The sequence below is a fragment of the Cololabis saira genome, chromosome 4 (genome assembly GCF_033807715.1).
Source record: "Cololabis saira isolate AMF1-May2022 chromosome 4, fColSai1.1, whole genome shotgun sequence".
In the NCBI taxonomy this organism is placed as follows: Eukaryota; Metazoa; Chordata; class Actinopteri; order Beloniformes; family Belonidae; genus Cololabis; species Cololabis saira.
The window spans coordinates 36,654,958-36,680,133 of NC_084590.1; the positions used below are offsets into that span (position 1 = coordinate 36,654,958).

At 43.0% G+C, this 25,176-nt stretch overlaps 2 protein-coding genes across 2 annotated transcripts; one reads left to right on the plus strand and one right to left on the minus strand.

Annotated features, from left to right (window-relative positions):
* Nucleotides 1–4,463: 4,463 nt before the first annotated feature.
* On the minus strand, nt 4,464–5,381 carry LOC133442550 (odorant receptor 131-2-like). Its single transcript, XM_061720558.1, has one exon. It carries the CDS (start codon nt 5,379–5,381, stop codon nt 4,464–4,466), a length of 918 nt encoding a protein of 305 aa, XP_061576542.1.
* Nucleotides 5,382–12,719: 7,338 nt separating this feature from the next.
* On the plus strand, nt 12,720–22,059 carry LOC133442551 (endogenous retrovirus group 3 member 1 Env polyprotein-like). The gene is made up of 3 exons (XM_061720559.1): nt 12,720–12,827; nt 18,370–19,539; nt 22,043–22,059. The coding sequence occupies exons 2-3, from the start codon at nt 18,570–18,572 to the stop codon at nt 22,057–22,059; spliced, it is 987 nt and encodes a 328-aa protein (XP_061576543.1). The 5' UTR covers nt 12,720–12,827; nt 18,370–18,569.
* The last annotated feature ends 3,117 nt before the right edge of the window (nt 22,060–25,176 follow it).

The following is a 25,176-nucleotide window of genomic DNA, read 5'->3' on the forward strand; positions in this document are numbered from 1 at the left end:
AAAAGTCCTTCCAATCAAATCATCATGGCCCAATCATGACATTAAAAATGAATCAATACACAAACCTCTGTATTACATAAAATTTAATCAACAGCACAATTCTACATTTCAAAGCCAGGTAAAGCCTGAGTCGATCTTGTGCTGCCACACAAAGAATCAGTCTACACACACGTACGCACAGTTTTGAACATCTGAAATTTTGTTTTTGCATACGCAAGAATTCCACGGACGGATTCACCTTAAAATCCACGCACTCTCTGTACATAAGGCCCCAGATGACTGGTGAAGGAGAACCTGTGTCTGGCATGGCCCAGGATTGTGTCAAAGATCTGTTAAAATTATCAAAATGTATAGTCAGTAACACACAAAAAACATAAAAATAAAAACTACCAGCGTGGGCATGAATGTGACCATGATCTACTCTTGAATCTGCTGTCTTAAAGTTCCAAAGTTGGCATTTTGTTATTCATGCAGCCTTACACTGTATCCTTGTGAGTATAATTGTACTAAAGCTTATGCTGCACGTGGAAATTCCCACAGTCTTCAGGAGGTGACTTTCATCCACTGTGCAGATTTTCAGATCTGTGTGACCTTCGGAAGTGTCAAAGGTCACGCTTTTCGGCCTGCAAAGGCTATTTCGTGTCTTTTTTTGCATAGTTCACTAATGCTTTGAGCTTAGAGGCTGAAATTCTAGACTCTGTATCAGGAGGTGACTCTCATCCCCTGTGCCGAGATCCAGACCCATGCGACCTTCGGAAGTGCCAAAGGTCACTGTGTGTGGTGCCTTTTTCGGGCCTTTTTTGTGTGTTTTTTGAATAATTCACTAACGCTTTGAGCTGGGAAGCTGATTGATTGACACTGTGATCTCGGCACAGTGGATGAGAGATCTGAAAATCCGCACAGTGGATGAAAGTCACCTCCTGATACAGAGTCTAGAATTTCAGCCTCGTAGCTCAAAGCATTAGTGAACTGTTCAAAAATAGACACGAAATGCTGCTGACACCCCGCCCCCCCTCTGGTCATCCCGCTGCTGCTTCCACCTGCCTGCTGTGTGCTGCTGACGTCCCCGACTCCCCCAGTTTGGCCTTCCGCAGGAGGGTTCCCCCTAATGAGCCTGGTCCTGCTCAAGGTTTCTTCCCTCCTAAAGGGGAGTTTTGCCTTGCCACTGTTTGGCTTAAGGTTTTTCTCCCACTATGGGAGTTTTTACCTGCCATTGTTTATGTAATAATTGCTCGGGGGTTTATGTTTATGTTCATGTTCTGGATCTCTGGAAAGCGTCTAGAGACAACATCTGTTGTATTAGACGCTATACAAATAAAATTGAATTGAATTGAATTGAAATAGGCCTCATAACAATACATAACACACCTCCTGTGCCTACTGAGCATTAATAACATGTCATAATCGAAGGAGAACTAATTAAAACGGATGTCCTTAACATGAACCTATTGTATTATTGAATTATCAAGGACACTTTCGTGTTTTTGTGTTTAGAAATGTTAAAATAGTTATATATAAATATAAATAATAATAATAATAATAATAATAATAATAAATGTAATATTCTAAAGTCACACTTAAAAGTAACTCCACTTCTCTGTCACTCCAAACGAAAGACTCGTTCTGTCTTGGAAGTAAAGCCTGAATTATGGTCCCGCGTTAAATCGACGCAGAGGCTACGGCGTAGGGTACGCAGCGATGCGCGCCGTACGGTGTGCGTCTCCGCGTACCCTACGCCGTAGCCTCTGCTTTGGTGTAACGCGGAACCATAAATCAGCCTTAACTGGAAGTTACACGTGTCATTTGTTGATGTTTTTTTCCAGGATTCTGATTGGCTGGCATGATGCTCTCAGTGGCTTAGCTGAAACTAAAGGTTGATGTCTTTAGACACAGATTTAATTATCAATCACTTTTAATTAACGCTTGCTCACATTCACATTCTGTTTAATTTTGGAATAAATAGTTAAAACGATTTTGTCAAGCAAAGCGGACTGGCGTCGTCTCTATAGCAACGGTAGCTGAGGATTACCATTAACCACATCCGGGTCCCTACCTACTAACAACCAGCCCCGTGATTGGCTGAGACTTACCAAGCGTACAAATCATTACTGGGCTACTCAAACAATTTGTTTCAGTTATCCATAACTGAAACAAATGGCTGGTAACTACTAGCAGGCTACTAGCCCCCCACTAGCCTACTTATGGGACTAAACGCCTCATTCAATGGCCTGATACCAGTCAACGGCCCACGAACGGCGCATCTGTCACGTGTCCAGCATCCCCCTCGTCACTATGACGTAGAGGGAATTCCCAGAGGGTGTTCCAGAATCTTGAAAGTCAGTGACTTGGTCGCAAAAGTAATAGTCAGAAAAATGTATTTATACAATTCAAGGGCTATTATTGTAATCCCTCTACGTTTTTGTACTTTGGAACAAGTAGGCAGGGTTCGTTTTTATGTGAGAGGAGTCGGGAGTGTAGTGTTTGGTTGTCATGGTGATTTGGTGATTACTTGCCCTGGGCGTCAAGTAGTGCCGCAGCGTAAGCGTCCTTGTTGGACGCATCGGGGGTAGCGGAAAGGTGGGGGGAGGATATAAAGCGAGACGACGGCTACTAGTCCCCTATTTAAGTTTTTAAAATATATATACATCTCCCAAAAATGTCAGACAACTAGTAGGCTACAGCCACAGAATATATGGGAATTATAAACGCATGCATGCAATGCATTAAACTAAAAATATATTTTTCAAAAAGGCTGCTGTCCTTGCAGCCCAATTCCATCCGCATCACAGGACACCTCCAGCTGTAATCACCGGCAATTACTAATCTTTGTATTCTATATTTTTAAGTCATGGACTTTAAATCCGTCAAAAATGTTTTATAACGGCCAGAAAAGTCAAAGAAAAGTCTCTTTCTGGGCGTGACGTCACGGCTGACGTCACAGCCGTGTCCGTGCATTCCACGGATGTATTATATTAATATATATTATGTAATTATATTATATTAATACATTAATAATATATGTAATACTATACATGTAATAATATACATTAATTAATATATTATATTAATACATATTACATTAATACTCTCGTCATTGCCCCGGGGCATGATGGGAGGCCCCAGAGCATCATGGGAGGTGACTCAACTGCGCATGCTCTATGGGCCAGTGTATGCGGAAGTAAACCCGGAAGTCAGAGATTTTTTCGGCACATGCGCTGGCTGAGCAGAATGCATTGAAATGAATGGGCGGCCATTTTTGGCACTGTATCCAGTTATATAATAGATCCATGGCTGGGTGAGCAAATTGCATTGAAATGAATGGGCGGCCATTTTCGATGTTCCGTCCAGTTAATATTATAGATCCATGGGAGAGAAGCAGCGTCGGCCAGTCAAACCAGGCTGGAAGGCAGGAAAAGAGTGCGATCAGTGGACTGAATCATGAAAAGTTAAACGCACTCGTTCTCAAGCGCTAGGGTAGACCGTCCCTCTATGTGGGAAAATAGAGAGCGATGTTCCCAAAAAGATGAGGTGATCAAGCGGGGGTTTGTTCTACGTCTAGGAAGGCGAGCAGGAATCTCCGTCTGCATTCAGCCTCCAGCACCTTGGCCTCTCTGCCGTGCGTCGTTCCCCAGCGCCGCATCTGTTTCCCCTTTTTATCACCGCTGTCTCCACCTGAGAGCCTTGATTGCAGGATTCGCTTCACCTGTGAACAGAGCACAACAAGGGAAGACACACCCACCCCTGCGCAATTGACAGACAAGTCCCAGTTCAATGCTCTCTCCTGCACATACAGTTCACTGTCCAGATGTTTACAATAAAAAAACTGTTAAAATCAGTTCAGTCGCTGTCAGCCGCGACATTATCTCTGAAACAAATAATTGTCAAAATCATAGTGAACCTTGAGAGAAGTGAAGGACACGATGGTGCTGTATTCAGCTTAAATAAAAAAGACATCTCCAATATGTGCAGCTGATATAATTCTTTAATAATAATTCTTTATTTTTAAAAAGGGACAGTGTACATTGATCAACGTTTCCTTGCAGAAAGTAAGAGTTAGCCGAAAGGCTAATTTTCATCGGCAGTCCCTTCACCAGATGTTAATAGACTTTTTTGAAAAATAAAATAAAAAATGCACAATAGACATAAACACAAATACGGCATGCATGACATATCACAACAAAGACAGATACAGTGCAAAAATAGAATAGAATAAAACAAATGAATAAAAGTAGCCTACAGTACAAATAATATGAGATATTTCATGTCGTAAAAAATCAATTAAATCAGTTGACCATCTGTTATGGATTTTTTGGATGAATTGCAAAAGGAGAGACTAATCATAACATTAAAACATCATCACACACATAATCTCAACTACCAAAATATCAGTGTATCAGTTATTTTCAGGATTTTCACCTTTTGTTTCAGGAATGGAAATATAGAGAAACTGCAGGAAAACACTTTTAATTTGAAAAATGTTTGTTGTACAAACCACGAAGAGCATAGTTCTTCAGTGACTGGAAAAACAACTCATCCCTGAGACCATAGATGAGAGGACTGAGACATCTTGGAGTTAGAATAAAGATAATGTAATTAATGTACCTGACGTGTTTATACAACATTAAATCAATTTTAAGCAGTGCAGTTTCTATGAAGGGGCACCACAGCTGGATGAGACAGAGCAGCAGCTGGAAGGCATGAATAATCACAGTTCTGAGCCCTTTCCATGTTGACTTTTTATCTTCTCCAGATGCAGCTTTGGCCACTTTCATTATTTCAACATAAGAGAAAACAATAATTATACTCATAACCAGGAAGAATAGTTGACACACAGCTGATCTAAGATGACTTTGCCAGCTGTACAATAGGAACGTCTCCACAGAGCATATTCTATCCTGGGTGTAAAGCATGTGATCTGCTGTAGCAAAGAAAATGGAGAGAACCAAAGTGCAGGGAACAGAGCTGATGCTGTGAATGATGAGGATGAGGTGCAGAGAACCCCGCGTGGTGCACAGCTCTGCATGTCGCAGAGGCATGCAGATGGCCACATAGCGCTCCAGAGTCATTGCTGTCAGAGTAAATGGTGTGACAAATGTGTACACCGACAAAACAATGTACAAAATAAGACACAAGCACATGTGTATGCTGACATTAAAGTAGCTCAAGATGACCATGATGTTGGTTATGAATAAAATCAGGCAATCGGACAGCAGGGTCACAGCAAATAAGATATAGCGCATGGTTGTGTAGAAGAGGTCCTTTGTAAAAAATGTTGCGATCAGAAAAATGTTGATGCAAAGAAAAATTCCAACTAACACTTGAACTAAAAGCATCCGATTATCGACCTTTCTAGCACCAGTTAACGAGTTATTCAATGCCATAAATATTTTTGTTATGAGCATGTAACTCCTTTTTCCCTTGGCGTTCAGAATCTACACCGTGGTTACACTCAATAAAATAAAACAGGTCCTAGGTTCTCAGCTTAAGATGGTGAATTCGCTGGGGTTCTCAGTTGAACAAGGGACTTTAACCTTAAAGTGGGAATAAGGAAATAACTAGCGCGGTGCCTCCACTGAAAACTTACTATGCTATGTGAGCACTGGCAAAAGGTATGTAAGCCCTCAGAAAATACAAAGAAATCTTAAAATAGGGTTAAACCACAATATGTAAAGGGTAATACACATACATTTATTTTGTTACACTTTTTATCCAAACCAATAGTCTTTTGTTTTATCACCAGAACTGTGAAATAAAGCAAAACATGTATACACCTGATAGGGATTTTTAGAAAACCCTACAAGCAGATACTCACAGATTTACAAACTGTTGCAGTTTATGCAATGATAGCATTTAAATAAAATGACCTGACTAAACTGTGTCTAAATTATGCACAGATTCTTCTATGACACAATGTTTGAAAAGTCTTAACAGAAGCACACAAATGACCCTGTTTACTAAACCAACTCTACACACAACACCATCCGTCTATCTCATAATGTTGTGTATCATCCCTTTATGAAGGCAGCGCTAAGACCTAAGGGACTACACATCAAAACATGATGTAATCTACTACAAACACAATTTGTAACCTGTGGATACGACCCTACGCCTGGAAAAGTTATGAGGCTGTGTAAAATGTAAATAACAGAATACAGTCATTTGCAGATCTCCAGCTAAATTCATTTTATTCATAGAACATAGGAAATATACTAGACACAGAATGTGAGGAAATGTACCATCTTACTATGAATACTGGCAATTATGACCAGGGTGTAAATCACGATTTCTTTCTGAGAGAGATACAAGTAAAACGTGTCGAGGGTGACACAATGAGAAATAATCTGTGTATGGAACCATATATTTAAAGTCAGTACCAATTAACCCCCCCCCCAAAAAAAAAAATCAACAAAAAAGTTTAGACTTTATTTAATTCAATTACGCCTCTTTTGTATTTCTTCCCGGTTCACTGAATATCATTTAACTTATAGAGCAGTGCTCTTCAGGATCCCTTTCCTGCACCTTTTACATGTTTCTTCATCTGCTTGCAGGGGCACGGTGATGCTTTGGTGAAAGGGCCTTTTAATGTGGCTACCCTCACAAAAACACGCAACAGTCCTGGGGACCAGATTGGCCAGATCTGGCCAGAATAACGTGATCCTTCCACGCGCCATGTCCGGCTGGAGAAGCCCCACCCTGTCTGGTGAAAAGAAGCGGCCTGCTCACTCCTCAAGAAGGAGACCTGAGCTCAGTGTAAGGCCCTCTCGGGGTTGGTAGAAGGGAGCAATGCCCAGGACTGTCACTTAGGTCGGAGCACTGGGTGATAAAATGGGGAAAGAAAAGCGGGACAAAAATAATGTAAAAAAATAAAAAAAGTTTCTTAATCTGCTTGACCTCAAGGTCTACACAACTCTGTTAATTATCCACAAATTTGAGGCAGCTGGGAAACATCTAAACCATCCATGGTCCTGGGTCCTGCAGGTCTTGATTGAGAAGCAGATCTCAAACTTTAAAGGGGACCTATTATGGCATCTAACACCTATTTTAAACAGGCCTTGAATGTCTTAAAAACAAGCTTTTGATTGTTTTTGCTAAATAAATTAGAAATTCAGCCTCTAGACCATGTCTTTATCATCCCTGTCAAGGTTGACATCCCCCCCTGCCTTCAGTTTCTGTCTTGCCCCGCCTGTGTCCCATCTGCCCTGATTGTGTCTGCACCTGTGTCTTGTCATGTCTCGTTATCCCCTCAGTATATCTTGTCTTGTCATTCCTTTGTCCCCTGTCGGTCCGTACTGGTTCTTCCCTCCATGTGCTCCTGGTCTTTGATCCCTGTTTGTTTTGTGTTTTTTGATCCTGCTCTGCAGCGCCTTGTTTTTGCCTTTTTGTGGAATAAATCTTTTGTTTTTGAGAACTCCTGCCTCTGGCCTCCCTCTCTCACCTGCACTTGGGTCCTCGACAAAACCTAACCATGACAATCCCAGTCTCTAACCTCCTTATCTATGCAGGATCCTGAGTGGGGGGGGAGGCTATGATAATGAGGCTCTGTGCTGATTGGCTGCCTGAATGACGTGATACACCGCTACGAAGAAATGGCGGAAGCTCCAGCGGGGGAGTTACACCGTGTCCTAACTGCATGCGATGCGAGCGAGCATCAGCGACAAAATCAATTCCATTGCTTTATTTTCTATTGGACTGTCCTAACTGGCCACGTTGCGCAGCGCTGCTGTTGTGAGCTGAACATTTGTTGGATGTCCTGTGTTGGGGTCGCCCATATGCCCATGTGAACTCTGAACTTATAAAATGTATGAACACTTTGTGAATGTGTATATTCAACTTTGAAACGGCTCAGCTGAAAATCGGCTGTAATGTGCCTCCAAAAATGGCCGACCTGAACTACAACCCCCAGCATGCCTTGCGTGGGGGGGGTGGCGCCTACAAGCGGCGCGCATCCAATCGCAATGAGGCACCGATGACGTCACCGCAGCGCGCGTAGGATCAAAACGCAGCGCTGCGCGTTCATCTCTCTCTTTTTCCTTCATTCAACTGGCGGGTCAACACGTCTTTTTGGCTCCGGGCCAAAGGGACCACGACCTTCCCCCCCCCTAAAGGGGGGGACAAGAGGAGAGGTCTGCAGCGTGGTCTGGCCGCAGGATCCAAGGACCCACGGCGCGCGCCGCTTCCCTCTCTCCTTTTTCCTCTCTCTTCCAACAACATCTCGTCCTGGAACAGCTGGATCTTTTTGGCTCCGGGCCAAAGATCCCATCTCTCTCTCCCCCCGGGCTGGGGGGAGGCAGGAGGCCCGCACCGGACCGGGCCCTGCGGGGTCCGGCCGTTGAAGCCGCGGTCCCGGGGAAGGCTCCGGCTTCCACTAAACTCTGTCCTCTTAAGTTTCACAGATCAAAGCTTCCGACGCCCACGCGCTCCCGGCAACCAGATCGGGACACAGCTGCGACTGAACGCTCAGACTGAAGCCCCCCTCCCCGCTCCGAGCCCCTGTCTGCTGACCGCGCAGGGATCGGGACGGACGGCCGGCGTCTCGCCGGCGTGAGCTCTCCCGGGGCCCGGACGGCCACGCGTCGGGGACCGCCGCGCAGGGAAGCACGGCAGGAGAGACCGGTCCCCCGCCGCGCCTAGGAATGCGTGTGAGCCTCCGTTTTGGTCCGGAACCACGGCCCTGCCGCTGTCTAATCCGTTTCAGGGGAAGGGACGGCCCAGTCGACAAAACCCGCAGGCACCCGATCCGGATCCCAGAGGAAACGTGAGCCCGTGAACGGCAGATCAGTAGGACTAAGAACGGTTCAGAGCTGTGTGAAGTCGTGACCTCTGTTTATCAGTAACTTAAGAACGTTTTCAGAGCTAAATCTGTGTTCAGAGCTGAGATTACATTATCATCATGACTGTTGTCATTAATTTGTAGTCACCACTTTCTGCTAGTCATTCATGTTTTAAAGCGCCGTTTCGCCAGTTGATCACGGTTTAAACACCGGGATCACCATCCGTTCTAATTGCACGTGGCGTGGTTACAGTTCCGCCATCTTTAAAATACCACAGGAGCCCGGCTCCTCTAAACACTGCAATATTTTAAACTGTACATGTTCGTGATATCATTTTTATTATTGCTTTGATTTCTTTTTTTCATTCCATGCATTTAACTTTTCATTTCATTTTTATTGATTGTTGTTTTTCTAGTTAATTAATTGTTTTATAATACTTAAGTTCTGCCATCAGGTTTATTTGGGGTGTTGCGTTTATCATCTTTTGACACCTGTATGTAAATAAATCCTGATTGATTTTTAATGAGTGGTTGTTGTTATTTCATGCAAGATTTGGTCACAAATTGATTTGTTTAAGCAGAGCCTAGTGTTCGGATATCACGCCTTCAACTGTTATCCTGTAAATGGTAGTAGGATCTGCTGTTATGCAGGATAATTCAAATCATATGAGACTGATTTTCTGCTGTTTAGTTATCACAATTCCTCCGGAGTAAGGCCCGGCGGTGGTGCCCCGACTAGAATTATTATCATTTTGATAATTCAATTTGATAAATAGTCAACTTTATTAATTATTAATAATTATTAATAATATTCATTAATAGCCTTCGATAACTGGACAGCCAAGCTACCCGAGTTGCACAACACCTGCTTCTATTTTCTTCCTGTCGTTCGCGTTGAAAGCAGGTTGAAAGCGCTGTAGGAAACGGTCATGGATGAGGAACGGCTGATCCAGTTAGTTGAAATGAGAAGTTATCTCTATGATACCTCCTCATTTCACAACAAAAACCTCAATAAAGTGGCAGCTGGCTGGAGGGAGATCGCCAGGGAGCTGGAAATTTCTGACCGTTATTTTTGTGTGTTTTGTCAGGATGCTGAGCAGACGTTAATTTCAGTTCAACAACAGCTCCCCCACTGTCATCGACACCTTCACCTCCAGCTCCACCTCCACCCCCTCCACCCCACACACAACAAAGCTCATCCCAGAGCCGACCCCCCGCTGTTCCTGCACTCTGCTCTACCACTCCACCCCCCTCCACTGTTCCTGCTCTCTGCTCTACCCCCCCACCCCCCTCCACTACCTCTGATACACCCCCCCCTGCTCCAGCTTGTCCCTCACAACCCTCCAGGTGAGGAATCAGCTCAGGAAGATGAACGCGAGGAAGGCTGCGGCATCAGCTCCAGGCTCCTGAAGTCCTGTGCAGACCAGCTGTGCGGGATTGTTGGACACCTGTTCAACCTGAGCCTGAGGCTGGGGAGGGTACCACCACTATGGAAGACATCCTGCATGGTACCTGTGCCCAAGAACCCGCACCCCAAGGACCTCAGCAGCTTCAGGCCGGTGGCTCTGACATCCCACCTGATGAATCCAACATCTCCGCCCCATGGTGAGCCCAGCGATGGACCCACTACAGTTTGCATACCAACCTGGCATTGGGGTGGATGATGCCGTCATCTTCATGCTACATCGTGCCCTGTCTCACCTGGAGAAACCTGGGAGCACTGTGAGGATCATGTTCTTTGATTTCTCCAGTGCATTCAACACCATCCAGCCGGCACTTCTGGGAGACAAGCTGGAGAATGCAGGGGTTGACAGTCACCTCACATCCTGGATTCTGGATTACCTCACCAACCGTCCACAGTATGTGAGGACACGGGACCACACATCGGACATGGTCGTCTGCAGTATGGGGGCCCCGCAGGGAACGGTCCTGGCGCCGTTCCTCTTCACTCTCTACACTGCTGACTTCTCCTACAACTCACCAACCTGTCACCTACAAAAGTTCTCTGACGACTCTGCTATCGTCGGCCTCATCACTGATGAAGATGATAGCGAGTACAGAGAACTGTCCCAGGACTTTGTGGACTGGTGCCTGCAGAACCACCTCCAGATCAACGCGGGGAAAACCAAAGAACTGGTGGTGGATTTCCGCAGGTGTAATAAATCCCCCCCGACACCGGTGAACATCCAGGGAAAGGGTTAGGGTTAGGGTTAGGGTTAGGAAGTCAGCCATTTTAAATTAATTGTGTAATTTTGGCGCAATTTATGCCATTCCTTCGGCAATTAATACGGCCCGAACCGTATCGTGAACCCAGATGTGTTATACATCAAAATGTGCGTCTCCATCCTGCGACTACCCGCATTACTTTTCTCTTTCAAAAGTGTTACCGTGGCGACGCTAGACGCAAAAACCCGCGCCTCCCCTTCATCTGATTGGTCCATATTTGATAGTTCTCCAAAAGTCACCAAATTTTGCATGCAAGCCAGGCCTGGCGATGAATTTCATGGTTTGCATTAATGGGCATGGCCTAACAGCTCAACAGCGCCCCCTAGAATACTTTTCTCTGCCATAACTTTTGAATGGTTTGACATAAAGCGTCGTGAGTGGTGTCATGAGACTCGGTATTGAGTCCTTGACCATAATTGGTGAAAATTAGCCCCGCCCCTTCTTCTGATTGGTTGTCCCTATTTCCTGCTATAACATTTGAATGTTTTGACATAGAGAGTCGTGGGTGGTGTCATGGGACTCGGTATTGAGTCCTTGACCTTTATTGGGCTGAATTAGCCCCGCCCCTTCTTCTGATTGGTCGTCCCTTTTTTCTGCTATAACTTTTGAATGGTTTGACATAGGAAGTCGTGGGTGGTGTCATTTCTGATATGCTTATGGGGGACGGTGGCCGTGAGTGCGAGGGCCCGTTCATCGCTGCTTGCAGCTTTAATTATTATTATTATTGTATATACCAGTCTACTGTTTATAGTGTGTTATTATTACTGTGTGTTAACTATTTCTATTGATGCCTCTTGTTTTTTGCACTATCCCCTTTGCTGCTGTAATCTGCAAATTTCCCCTCTGTGGGACTATTAAATAATTTCTTATCTTATCTTAATTTACCGTTAACTTCTGTTAATGTACTCTAGCTACTGTTAAACCGTTGAGGGAGGGTAGTTAGTGTCGAGCCACATTGTCATGGGAAGCTCCAGCCCCTACCCCCTACAGGGCTTTGAACTGGACTCAAGAACTTTTGTTGAGACTCCAATTTCCTACCCCATGTGAAGGTCCCGACACCTCGGAAGTTGGCTCAAACAGACAACTGGACTCAACAACTTTTGTTGAGACTCCAATTTCCTACCCCATGTGAAGGTCCCGACACCTCGGAAGTTGGCTCAAACAGACAACTGGACTCAACAACTTTTGTTGAGACTCCAATTTCCTACCCCATGTGAAGGTCCCGACACCTCGGAAGTTGGCTCAAACAGACAACTGGACTCAACAACTTTTGTTGAGACTCCAATTTCCTACCCCATGTGAAGGTCCCGACACCTCAGAAGTTGGTTCAAACAGATTTGAATCAACGAGAGCACCCTATGGGGTGATTTGGAGGTCTGTGACAGTCATGACAAATGTCTGATAATGACATTTGGCCCGAGTCACATCCGACTGTAAATTACTTTTTGTCCCTCGCCTGATTGGTGTATTCTTGCTTTAACTTCTTGTATAAGAAGCTTGTTCCAATTTCACTCGGTGTCAGCCACCGAACCAGACACTGTCTGTATCTGTCAGCTGAACGCCGGCTAGAATAAAATCTCTCAATACCACAGCGGACTCTTGAACTGGACTTTGTAATATTCTTCAACAATTTGGCGCCGTGACCCGGATTGACAATAGACCTTCGATGGAAACTCCTGTTCCAGAACAACGGCGCAATCAGCGACTCTATCTAAAATTTTAGAGGTTAGGGGATCCACTTACAAAATCCCAAATTATTGTTGCTGAGTTGTTGTCGAAAGTCTGTGAATTGGAGTGCCGGAGAATGGTTGACGTCATCCTGAGATTTTAGGTAAGTCCGCTGTGTGGTTGTGAAGGTTATATTTTTTGTTATTATTTTGTGTTATTGGGAAGGTTATTGTAGAGATGTTTTTAGGAACGCTGACAATTTCATAACACTTGAATCTGATTGTGTTGTGAGAATGTTCTGCTTCTCCTGCCTTAGAATTGACTAGCTCTTCTAAAAGGTTTAATATCTCGGGTAACATTAAAAAGAAAGAAATGGCCAGAACGAAACGGTTGGTCTGAGTACCAAAACTAAGTCCAGTGGGACTTGCATATGCAGGACGTGAGGTCCATAAAAGTGTTGGAACACTGAGTTATTTGTGGAAAACGGATATATATGTAGAAGAACTGGTTTTATTTTATAAATGGGGATGACTAGCTCTCCCAAATACTTGAGATATATTTCATTTCAGTAAGAATCGACTTGCTCTCCTTACATTAAGCCGAATGATTTGTAGGCTCAAGTAGACTGATGGTTGGAAGAATCAGAAAGTGATTTGTGGGTAAAAGTAAGTGTAATTGAAGTTTTTTTCTCTGGGAGGGATCTTACAGAAGGAAAAATGGGAAGTTTTCTCAGTAAAGAGTCAGAGGAAGAGTTGACTGGTCCTTCTAAATACATGTACGATAACTACGGTACCAATAGCACTAAGTTTGTTAAAACATGGGTTAAGATAACTAAAGACGACGGTCTCTTAAAATTTCCCCCGAGTGGGACCTTTGACCGGACTAGATTAGAAAATTTAAAGGAAAAATTAAATTCTCAAACAAATGGACAAAAGCACTTCAACTCCTTCAGATTTTGGAGGGATGAAAGCAGACGCCGTAATGCAGAATCCCAAATAGCTTCGCTTACGGATCAGAACAAAAAGCTGATGGCTCAATTAGAAGAGTGTAAAAACGCAACGCAGACAAAGAAGGAATTAGACCCATTAACCGGGTCCTCCACAAACATTAAAATAAACAAAAACAATCATGCCACAACTATGTACCCTGTGAAAGAATTGGAAGAACTTAAAAACACAACGCAGACAAAAATGAAAGTGGAAAACCATTTAAATGATCAAATCAAAAACCTTTATCCGGTAAAACAGATTAAAGAATCAAGTGACGATGACACTTCTGATGATGACTGGATTTTACAACATCCCAAGTCTGAAGACAATAGCCAAAACAGTGAAGAGGAGTGGGTTGTGAAAAGAGGCAGAAAACCAAAGAAAACACAATCAGTAAAATTAGCTCCACTGATCACAATGGGAAAAGATGTTATCTACAAACCTTGGAGCCGAAGAGAACTAAAAGCGATAGTAGGAGATTTTCCCAAGGATGTCAGAAAAAATAAACAAAAATGGCTAGATGAATGGGAATCAGTATGCACAATATACACACCTCACATGCCTGACATAATGCAACTGTTAAAGCTAACTTTGCCACCTGATTTGAAAAGCAGAGTACTTGATGCATGTAGAATTTCCTCTGATCCTACAGCTGTTGCCAAAATCACACCAGAAGAAGCTCAGACCCTTTACAGCTTCATCACTTTAGCAGTTCAAAAGGAAGTAGTACAAAAAGTGGATTATACTCCTCTCACAAAACTTAAACAAGGAAAAGATGAGAATCCCAGGGAACTCTATGCTACAATGATGTTGACAGCAAAAGAAAATTGTGGTTTGTCACAAGATCAGATTAATGGACTTCCTCCAGGTTACTTGCAAGATATATTTGTTAGCTGCCTTCAACCAAAGGTTAAGGCTAAAGTAGTACTGACAGTTGGGTGGGCGGGGAAAGCAATGACTGAACTAGTGGAAATAGCTCAACACCACTGGGACAACACAGAACAAAAGGAATCTAAAATGTATGAAACGCTAATGCTTGCCCAAGTGTCTCACTACACAGGCGGAGTACCGAGAGGAGGACGCAGCGGCAGAGGGATCAACCAAAGATGTGGACCAATGAATCACTCACACCACAACAAAGGTCACACGTCGCACTTCCCAAACAAAAACAATAGGAACTGCTTCTGTTGTGGTGAACCAGATCATTGGATAAAAGATTGCCCCTATAGAACATCCCAACCTAATTTTACCCTGCCTATGGTAACTCCATCAAGTGATCACATGGAGGTCCAACAAACCCCACAGCACAATCCATAGAGCTGTCAGGACAGTGCCCAAATTGAAACAGAAATAACTTTAACAGTAGCTCCACTGATAAAACTAGCAAAAACAAATGAAGAGCCTAACTTAACAATAGATGTAAATGGAAAATCTACATCATTTCTGGTAGATACAGGAGCTTCTCTTTCAACTTTAAGACCAATCACTTCTACAAATTTGAAATCATCTAAAGAAACTGTCAGAGCTGTGGGGGTTGGAGGGATTCCCATGTGTTTACCTGTCTCTGAGCCTACTACAGTATCTATAGGCCCGTTTACTGAAAGCATGTCAAACTTCACAACTTCTCACTCCTTTCTGCTGTCAGATACCACACCTGTAAATCTATTAGGGAGAGACTTGTTGTGCAAACTAAATTGTACCATTTACTGCACACCAGACGGTATCTTTTTAGAGACTAACCAAGATAACACAACCGCTGTACTAGCAGCTCTGATAGATCAGAACCAGCTGATGGATGCGGAAAAAGGGAAAACACAGGATAGAATAGTGTCCAGCGTGCCCCCATCAGTATGGTCTTCTTCTTCTAATGACATTGGTTTGATCAAATCTACTGAACCAGTACAGATATTGCTGAAACAGAATGTCTCTTTGCCAAAGATTTCACAGTATCCTCTTTCTCAGGAAAAGAGAGAGGGCATCCGCCCTATAGTTCAATCTCTGTTAAGCCAGGGAATAATAGTGCCGTGTGATAGTCCATGCAACACGCCTATACTTCCTGTTAAAAAACCAGGTAAACCAGAATATAGATTTGTACAGGACCTACGAGCTATAAATGAAGTGGTACTCCCACGTTTCCCTTTAGTTCCAAATCCTACTACAGTTTTGTCGTCAATACCTGCCAATTCCACCCACTATACTGTGTTGGACCTTTGCAGTGCATTCTTTTCTGTCCCTCTACATAAGGATAGCCAATATTTATTTGCATTTACATATGATGGACAACAATACACATTCACCAGATTACCCCAAGGGTATACTGAGTCACCTACAATTTTTTCTCGTGCTCTAAATAATGACCTCAAAGACGTGTCATTTCCTGGAGGCTCCACTCTGATTCAATATGTTGACGATTTACTTTTAGCCAGTCCCTCTGCCCCTGCATGCGAAATGGACACAGTTACCCTTCTCAACGCTTTAGCTGTCAAAGGCCACAAAACCTCACTTAAGAAAGCTCAACTGTGTCAGAATGAAGTCCAGTATTTGGGACATACACTATCTGGCTCCACAAGGGTCCTTACTCCCTCCAGAATAAAATCTATAATAGAAATGCCCAAACCCACAACTATGTCACAGATGAAGACATTTTTAGGTATGACGGGCTATTGCAGACAATGGATAATGGATTATGCATCACTTGCAATGCCACTCCAAGACATATGCAAACCCTCAGACTGCACTCAGCCCTTAACCTGGTCACAACAAGCTGACGATGCTTTTAACAAGTTAAAACAGGCATTACTATCTGCCCCTGCGCTCGGCCTTCCCGACTACAATCAACCATTCACTCTTTTTGTACATGAAAAATGTGGATTTGCCCAATCTGTTCTCACTCAACGTCATAACTCTGCTTACAGACCTGTGGCGTACTTTTCCTCTAAACTGGATCCCGTCGAGAGAGGGCTTCCACCTTGTCTCAAAGCCGTAGCCGCAGCAGCACTTGCTATCAACAAATCTGCTGATATTGTTTTAGGGTCACCACTAACAGTCATGGTCCCACACGATGCACTCACCCTGATTACCAGAGAGGCACATAGACATGTGACAGGGACAAGAGAAGCAAAATACGTACTAACTCTCACTGCTCCACACATTACACTAAAAAGATGTTCTATCCTTAACCCTGCTACATTACTTCCAACCGAAGATGATGGTGAACCCCATAATTGTATGGATGTCACCTCATGTTCATCTAAACCTCGTCCCGACCTTTCTGAAACTCCACTCTCTAACTCTGATCTTGTTTTCTTCACTGACGGCTCTGCTTATAGAGAAAATGGAATACCATATGCAGGTTATGCAATTTGTGATAATTTCTCAACTGTTGAAAGTGCCGCCCTGCCCTCCTCCAACTCCGCCCAAGTAGCTGAACTATATGCACTGATGAGAGCCTGTCAACTAGCAAAAGGTAAAACTGTTACGATCTATACAGATTCCAGATATGCTTTTGGTTGTGTACATGATTTTGGTATATTGTGGGCGAACCGAGGATTTATCACATCTTCGGGGACACCCGTTAAACATGGTCAATTGATTGGTGAACTGTTAGAAGCGTGTCAACTACCTTCATCTATTGCTGTTGTTAAATGTGAAGCCCACACCAAATTCAAGGACCCTGTTTCACTAGGCAATGCTTCGGCTGACCATGCAGCAAAAGAAGCCGCCAAATTTGGCTTACCTGTCCATGTAAAGCTCTGCCCTTCTATACCCGCTAACGATCTGGCTTCTCCTAATGATGTAGCCCTCTTACAAGAGACTGCTGATGCGAAGGAGCACAGATTGTGGCTTTCCCATGGTTGTAAAAATGTAAATAATTTGTGGGTCAGCAACGACGGCCGCGTTGTTGCACCCACATCTTTGTACCCGTGGCTAGCACGCATGTCACATAGTTTGTCACATGTAAGCAAAGGGGGAATGTGTCAGATAGTGTTGAAAGACTGGTATGCTCCAGGATTCACATCCTATGCAAGAAAATATTGTGAACAATGCCTAATCTGTCAACAACATAACCCAGGGAAAACAGTACAAACAACATTGTCAACACACCCCCCCCCACGGGGACCCTTTGAAGCTCTGCAAATAGACTTTATTCATATGCCAAAATGTGAGGGATATGAAAATGTTCTTGTATGCGTGGATATGTTTTCAAACTGGCCTGAAGCCTGGGCTTGCAGGAAGGCGGACTCTACTGCTGTAGTGAAATGCCTATTAAAAGACATTGTTCCACGGTTCGGCATTCCACACAGCATCAACTCAGACCGAGGTACTCATTTCACTGGACAAATAATGACTGAACTCTGTAAATCACTGGGTATTAAACAGAGACTGCATTGCCCATACCACCCGCAGTCTGCAGGGCTAGTTGAAAGACAAAATGGCATCTTGAAAAACAAACTAGCCAAACTGTGTGCTGAAACTGGGCTAAAATGGACAATGTTGTTGCCTTTGGCCCTAATGTCGATGAGGTCAACACCCGTTAGGAAGCATAAACTCACACCTCATGAAATTATTACGGGTAGACCTATGACTATACCAAGTAATTCAGTTCTATGTATGAAAAAGATGGACCTCCATGCCATGGATGAATCCATGATATCATTCTGTTCTGCTCTAACTTTTGCTGTCCAGTCAATCCACAGACAAGTAAAAGCTGTCCAGTCTCCTCCTAGTGACAAACCGTGCCATAACCTCCAACCCGGCGACTGGGTCTGTGTCAGGGAGTTCCGACGGAAAAACGCCCTGAAACCTCGCTGGTCTAAACCTCAACACGTCCTGCTCACCACCAACACCGCCGTCAAGTGTGAGGGGCGTCTAATCTGGATCCACGCATCCCACTGCAAGAAAACAACTCCTCCGCCATGCACCGGAAACCAGCTGGTACCATCTTCTTCCTGGGGGTCTTCGTCCTCACCACCGTCGGAGCCAGTGAAAGAAACCACGCAGGCTCGGACAGCCCAGAAGTAGATGAACTTCAACACCCCAGACTTCGACGACTGGCAGAGGAGCAGGGGAGCAGCGCAGGCCACAGAGGCCCAGAAGCAGATGCATTATACACGCCAAAACACTCACATCTGTCGCAGGAACAAAACAGACACCCTTGCAAACACCACAAACGAGACCTAACCGTTTACCAGGAGAAAATAACTCCTAAAATATATGAAACACAACCCTCAACAAACACATACCTCCAACTGGCAAAAATGGTTGCTGAAAATAGCCCACACCCTGATAACTGTTATGTGTGTGGGTTCATTCCACACAGCACAAAAGAAGGACTCCCATTAATGACTCTGCCCATTACTTCATGTGACACCTGTTACATTTTGAACCTCAATTCCTCTTATGGGCATTGCAAATGTCACAAACCCCCCCAAATGAGACAAATGTATTGTGATAAAATTCACACTAGCTGTTATTCCTGCAGCACACCGATTCCTCTCACCCTCACCATGATCCCAAAGACATTAAAGTGGTGTGTTGAAGGCAAAGGAACTATCCACCTAGGAATATCAAACTGTGACTCCACATACTCTCCTTCTGAAGAACCGCTTGTTAAGCCTAAAACAAGCCAAAATCCACTGCCCGATTCCATTAAAGATTATAACTACCTTGCTACAATGGTTAATCGCTGTTCCATACCTCTACCAAAAGGTGTTTACTGGATTTGTGGCATGAAGGCTTACGAATATCTTCCAAACGATTGGTCTGGTATATGTGGTCTGGGCCATGTGGTACCAGCCATGAGAATCGTCGCTGTACCACCGAAAGTTCGCATTGTTAAAAGAGAATTGTACACTCACACCCAGACACCATGGACAAGATTTTTTGGTGCCCTCGTTCCAAATTACGGAGTCATGGCAGCTTTGGATCAGATAAGGGACCTATCTCATGCAGTTGAAGACTTAGCAAATACCACAGCAAAGGGCATGTCTATGCTTTCACAAGAGATGACTGCTGTAAGGATGATGGCCTTGCAAAATCGTGCTGCATTGGACTACTTATTAGCTTCTCAAGGGGGAACTTGTGCTGTGATTAAAACTGAATGCTGTACCTTTATACCTAACCACAATGCCACCATCCAAGAAATAACAGATCACTTGAAAAACATTGCTAACACATTACATACACCTGTCACGACTAGTTTGTTTGGTTGGTTTAGAGAACAGTTAGGACACGTTGGTTACTTGATATTTGAATTTGCTTTATTGGGGTTTGTACTCCTAATTGTTATTTGGCTTCTGATTACATGTCTAAGGTTCACTTGCAAAATATGTATGGCTCAAACTACTACTACAATCATGTACTCCACTGTAATTCCACCTCTACCGTCAGTGGAGGAGGAAAATTCAGACTTTCTGTTCAAAATTGGGATTGACTGTACTTAAGTGAAAAAAAAAAAAAAAAAAAAAAAAAAAAAAAAAAAAAAAAAAAAAAAAAAAAAAAAATTGTGAATTGTCGAGCCACATTGTCATGGGAAGCTCCAGCCCCTACCCCCTACAGGGCTTTGAACTGGACTCAAGAACTTTTGTTGAGACTCCAATTTCCTACCCCATGTGAAGGTCCCGACACCTCGGAAGTTGGCTCAAACAGACAACTGGACTCAACAACTTTTGTTGAGACTCCAATTTCCTACCCCATGTGAAGGTCCCGACACCTCGGAAGTTGGCTCAAACAGACAACTGGACTCAACAACTTTTGTTGAGACTCCAATTTCCTACCCCATGTGAAGGTCCCGACACCTCGGAAGTTGGCTCAAACAGACAACTGGACTCAACAACTTTTGTTGAGACTCCAATTTCCTACCCCATGTGAAGGTCCCGACACCTCAGAAGTTGGTTCAAACAGATTTGAATCAACGAGAGCACCCTATGGGGTGATTTGGAGGTCTGTGACAGTCATGACAAATGTCTGATAATGACATTTGGCCCGAGTCACATCCGACTGTAAATTACTTTTTGTCCCTCGCCTGATTGGTGTATTCTTGCTTTAACTTCTTGTATAAGAAGCTTGTTCCAATTTCACTCGGTGTCAGCCACCGAACCAGACACTGTCTGTATCTGTCAGCTGAACGCCGGCTAGAATAAAATCTCTCAATACCACAGCGGACTCTTGAACTGGACTTTGTAATATTCTTCAACATTAGCAAGTTCAGCAAAATAATATGGCCTGTTAGAGTTGAACAACAATTAATAACAGAACTGCATATTATCGATTTCAGTGTGGACAGAGAGTCTCCGATGTCACGCAATGCGACTCGATAGTCGGACGCTCGCATGCAGTTAGGAGACGGTTTTATAGTTGTGGGTGGTGTTTCACGCATCGGAGGCCAACCTATGTAAATCGCATTTTGGTTACGTAACGAAACAGAGCAGAGTCTGAACGGCTCGTAGATCCACATCACACTGGATGGCTCATCCGGGCGGCTGTACAGACACTGCTGAATTTGGTTGCTTTCCTCCTCTGAGTTGGCAGGCTGAAGGGAGACCACTTTATATATGTTAAAGTAGTTAATAACTACAGGCCAATCTTTAAATTGTGTGTTCTATCCAAGGTTCTTGAAAAGTTGGTCAGTGAACAACTTAAAGAATTTTTAAATGCTAATGGTCTTCTTTCACATCATCAGTCAGGTTTTCGCAAACAGCACAGTACAATAACTGCTGCTATTAAAGTGGCAAATGATATCATAGAGGCACTAGATGGCCGAAAATATTGTGCAGCTCTCTTTATCGACTTATCAAAGGCATTTGACACTGTCGATCATGTTATCCTGGCAGACGGACTCCACAAGATTGGCTTATCTGACCAGGCTGTAAACTGGTTCTCAAATTATTTATCAGGTAGAACACAGTGTGTCCAGGCCGCTGGATCTTCTTCCTCCCTTCTTCTTGTTCTAAAGGGCGTACCTCAAGGCTCCATACTAGGGCCATTGCTGTTCACAATTTATGTGAATAATCTTTGTGATAATCTGGCTGATGCTGTGTCTCATTTTTATGCGGACGATACAGTTATTTATTGTTCATCTTCGTCAGTGTTACAATCCCTTGAGTTCTTGGAAACTGCTTTTGATGCTGTTCAATCCCATCTGACTCAGTTTAAACTAGTATTAAACGCAGATAAATCGAAGACCATGCTTTTTTCAAATGGCAAGCAGCTTCCATCTCACCTTCCAAGGTTGTTAACTGTTCAGGGGATTGAAATTGAATTGGTCAGTTCTTATAAATATCTAGGCATTCTGATTGATGACAACTTGTCTTTTAAATCTCATATTGATAACCTTGTTTCTAAGCTGAAACTATGCTGCTGCCAATTGTCCTTCTTTGCCTGTCCGTAGACTCTCCCACTGGCTGACTTTTATTAATAAATCCATTTTGGGACCCTACATATTTGTGCGTGCACATGTGTAGAAACGTCAGCCATTATGGCCTGCGCTCACAGAACTTTATTCAAATTCAGGTCCCGAGAGCCAGAATTCACTGTTCCCATTCATGTCTAAAATTATAGAAAAAGCTGTCCTCAGTCAGGTTTAACAGTTCCTTCACAACAACTACCTGTTTGATCCACATCAGTCTGGCTTTAGGCCGGGCCACTCAACTGAAACTATTCTCCTGTCAGATAGTGAGTCACTATGGGCTGCTAAATCCGCTGGTCTATCGTCAGTACTCATACTGCTTGACCTGTTCGCTGCCTTTGACACGGTCAAACACCACATCCTCAAAGCTTGGCATTTCAGGATCTATCCTCTAGTGGTTCATGTCTTATTTTGCAGGAAGATCCTTCTGTAACGGGTATGAATTGAACCCAATCGCAGCACAAATGAACCAGGTTCAAAACAATCCTCCAAAAAAAACCAAGGACAACAAGGATTAACCATTTAACAAAAACAATCCACTCAAAAGGAGGGACAACCAAGCGCGATCAGGAAAACTCAGAAAAGAACACTGGTTTCTAGGAACCAAATGAAACTTGCTACACACTTGTAGGATACACCTGGGTCAAATACACTGGCAGAATGCAAGGTGGTGAGACAGCGATCACAGAAGCAGTCCACGGACACAGGACATTAAATAAGCTTGAAAGATACAGGTTTATGGGGGTCGCAAAGGCATGGATCAAAAATTATTTAGAAGACCGTTATCAATATATTCAGATAAATAATGAAAAGTGTCGAAGAATAATATAAAATCCAGTTCAGAAGTCCGCTGTGGTGTAGTGACTTTTATTCAGTAAGCTGGCGGTGAGCAGACCGACACAGATCGGGTCTGAGTTGGTGTGCCGACCACCAATGGTTGAAATCACGACTCTTTATACAGTAAGTTCAAAGCACAAAAGGCAAGAATCAACAAGCCAAGGGTGAAAGACAAAAAGCAATTAAAGGGTATTTACAGTCAGATGTGATCTGTGGCCAAATGCCGTCCTCGGGCATTCGGCATGAATATCATTCAGTTGGAAACTACCCCATAGGGTGTTCTCGATATTCAAGTCTGTGGCCAAATGAGTTGGTATTAACATATCAGTCAGTCAGGAACTCCGTCATATGGCATTCCCGTGGTTCAAGTCTGTTCAAAGGTGTCGGCTCTGCAGGGGCTAGGAAGCTGGAGTTTCACGTCAGCCACGGTGTCACAATGCCTCACCAAAAGTCTGAGCAAAGGATGGTGACATGTGGGGTACTACAAGGCTCAGTATTAGGCCCAAAGCTCTTCATACTGTATATTAATGATATTTGCAATGTTTCCTGTAAACTAAATTGTATTTTATTTGCTGATGATACAAATCTTTTTTGTTCAGGTAAACACCTAGAAAAGCTAAATACAGTAGAAACTGAACTTAAAAAAATAAAAAGGTGGTTTGATGTGAATAAGTTATCATTAAATATAAGTAAAACTAAATGTATTATTTTTGGAAATCGACCTAATCAAAGTGTACAAATCACTATTGATAATGTGGAAGTGGAAAGAGTTTTTGTTAACAAGTTTCTTGGAGTGGTTATTGACCATAAGCTGTGCTGGAAGCCTCATGTCAACTTCTTAAAAAAACAAAATATCAAAAACCATTGCAATTCTAATTAAATGTAAAAATATTCTAACATTAAACTCACTAAAACTCCTGTATCAATCTTTAATAAAACCATATATAATATACTATATAGAAGTATGGGGACACACATTTAAGACAATCACGAAACCAATATTCTTACTCCAAAAAAAGCAATGCGACTCATGGCGTCCGTATTAATGGTGCCATCGGTGTAAACCGGAGTCAAGTTCTCTCGTCTGATTTATGTCTGACCTGGCAATAAAGCTTTTTCTGATTCTGATTCTGTTTCTGAAACAAAGTTAGATAGAAGCACACAACCAACCATTTATTTATAGACACAAATGAGTTCAAATTCAATGAACTGGTGGACTTCAAAACTGCACAGATTATGTTCAAAATCAACAAGAACATGCTGCCAGACTGTATCCAAAACATGTTTAAAAATCAGAACCAACACCAAACTGAGATGCACTACAGTGGCAGCGGTGGATGTATGGAATAAGTTGGAGAGGGATTTGAAATCAAGTAGAACCTTAACCTTATTTAAAAAAAACATTGAAAAGAAGGATGATTTCTCTATACAAAAGTAATGAGTGGCGATGCTTATTATGTTGATTTTGGTATTCATTTAATTGGTGATTTGATTGGATTATTCAAGGATGAAGGAAACATGTAGACTGCACCTTTTTTTTTCCTTTCTTATTTTTCAAGGAATCTTATCCCCATGGAGGCAATTTGTTTTACTGGCAGGCTTATCTCTTACTTCTTGCTTTTATTTCATTACTTTAAATAATCCTTTTGAGGGTAGGCAATGAATAAGCTTTGCTTCAGCCTACACCTTTTTCGGTCTAGATGTTATTTGTATATTGGAAACTTTTTTGTAATGTTTTCTTTGAACAGTGTAACAGTTTTTTGTAAAATCTATTTTGATGTTTGTCTTATTTTTATTCTTTTTTTGTGATGTCATGACCAAAAATCAACTAAAACTAAGCTAAACACAGAACAAAGCACACAGCAGACAGCACGGAGAACACAGGACAGAACACGCAGCAGCCCCAGTCCACTCTCCTATATAACAGCATCTGTACTCGCCTGTACTCATTTTTCCACTCTTTTTTCACTTCACTCTCTGATCGCCTAGACAACATGTTCATCATTGGAGGGGACCTCAACCTGGTATTGGATTCTGGAGTGGACAGGCTCAGTAACGCAGGGAGTCACAGGAGTTGGCAGTCCGGAAATATTAAGCTTTTTTTTTTGGACATTCTAGGCTCATTGTTACCAAATACAGGTGCAAAATAGTTACTGGAAGAGAGAAAAAATATTTGCAGAAACCGACTTTACGTAAAACCTGTACTTTAACTTTTGTTTTTACAACATTGTACCTTGTTATTACTACCTATATTGTTGTGATGTTAGGACTTTTCTAAA

Excerpts from the sequence above, each read along its gene's own strand:
- LOC133442550 (XM_061720558.1), bottom strand. The coding sequence starts at position 5,381 with ATGGCATTGAATAACTCGTTAACTGGTGCTAGAAAGGTCGATAATCGG.
- LOC133442551 (XM_061720559.1), top strand. The coding sequence starts at position 18,570 with ATGCACCGGAAACCAGCTGGTACCATCTTCTTCCTGGGGGTCTTCGTC.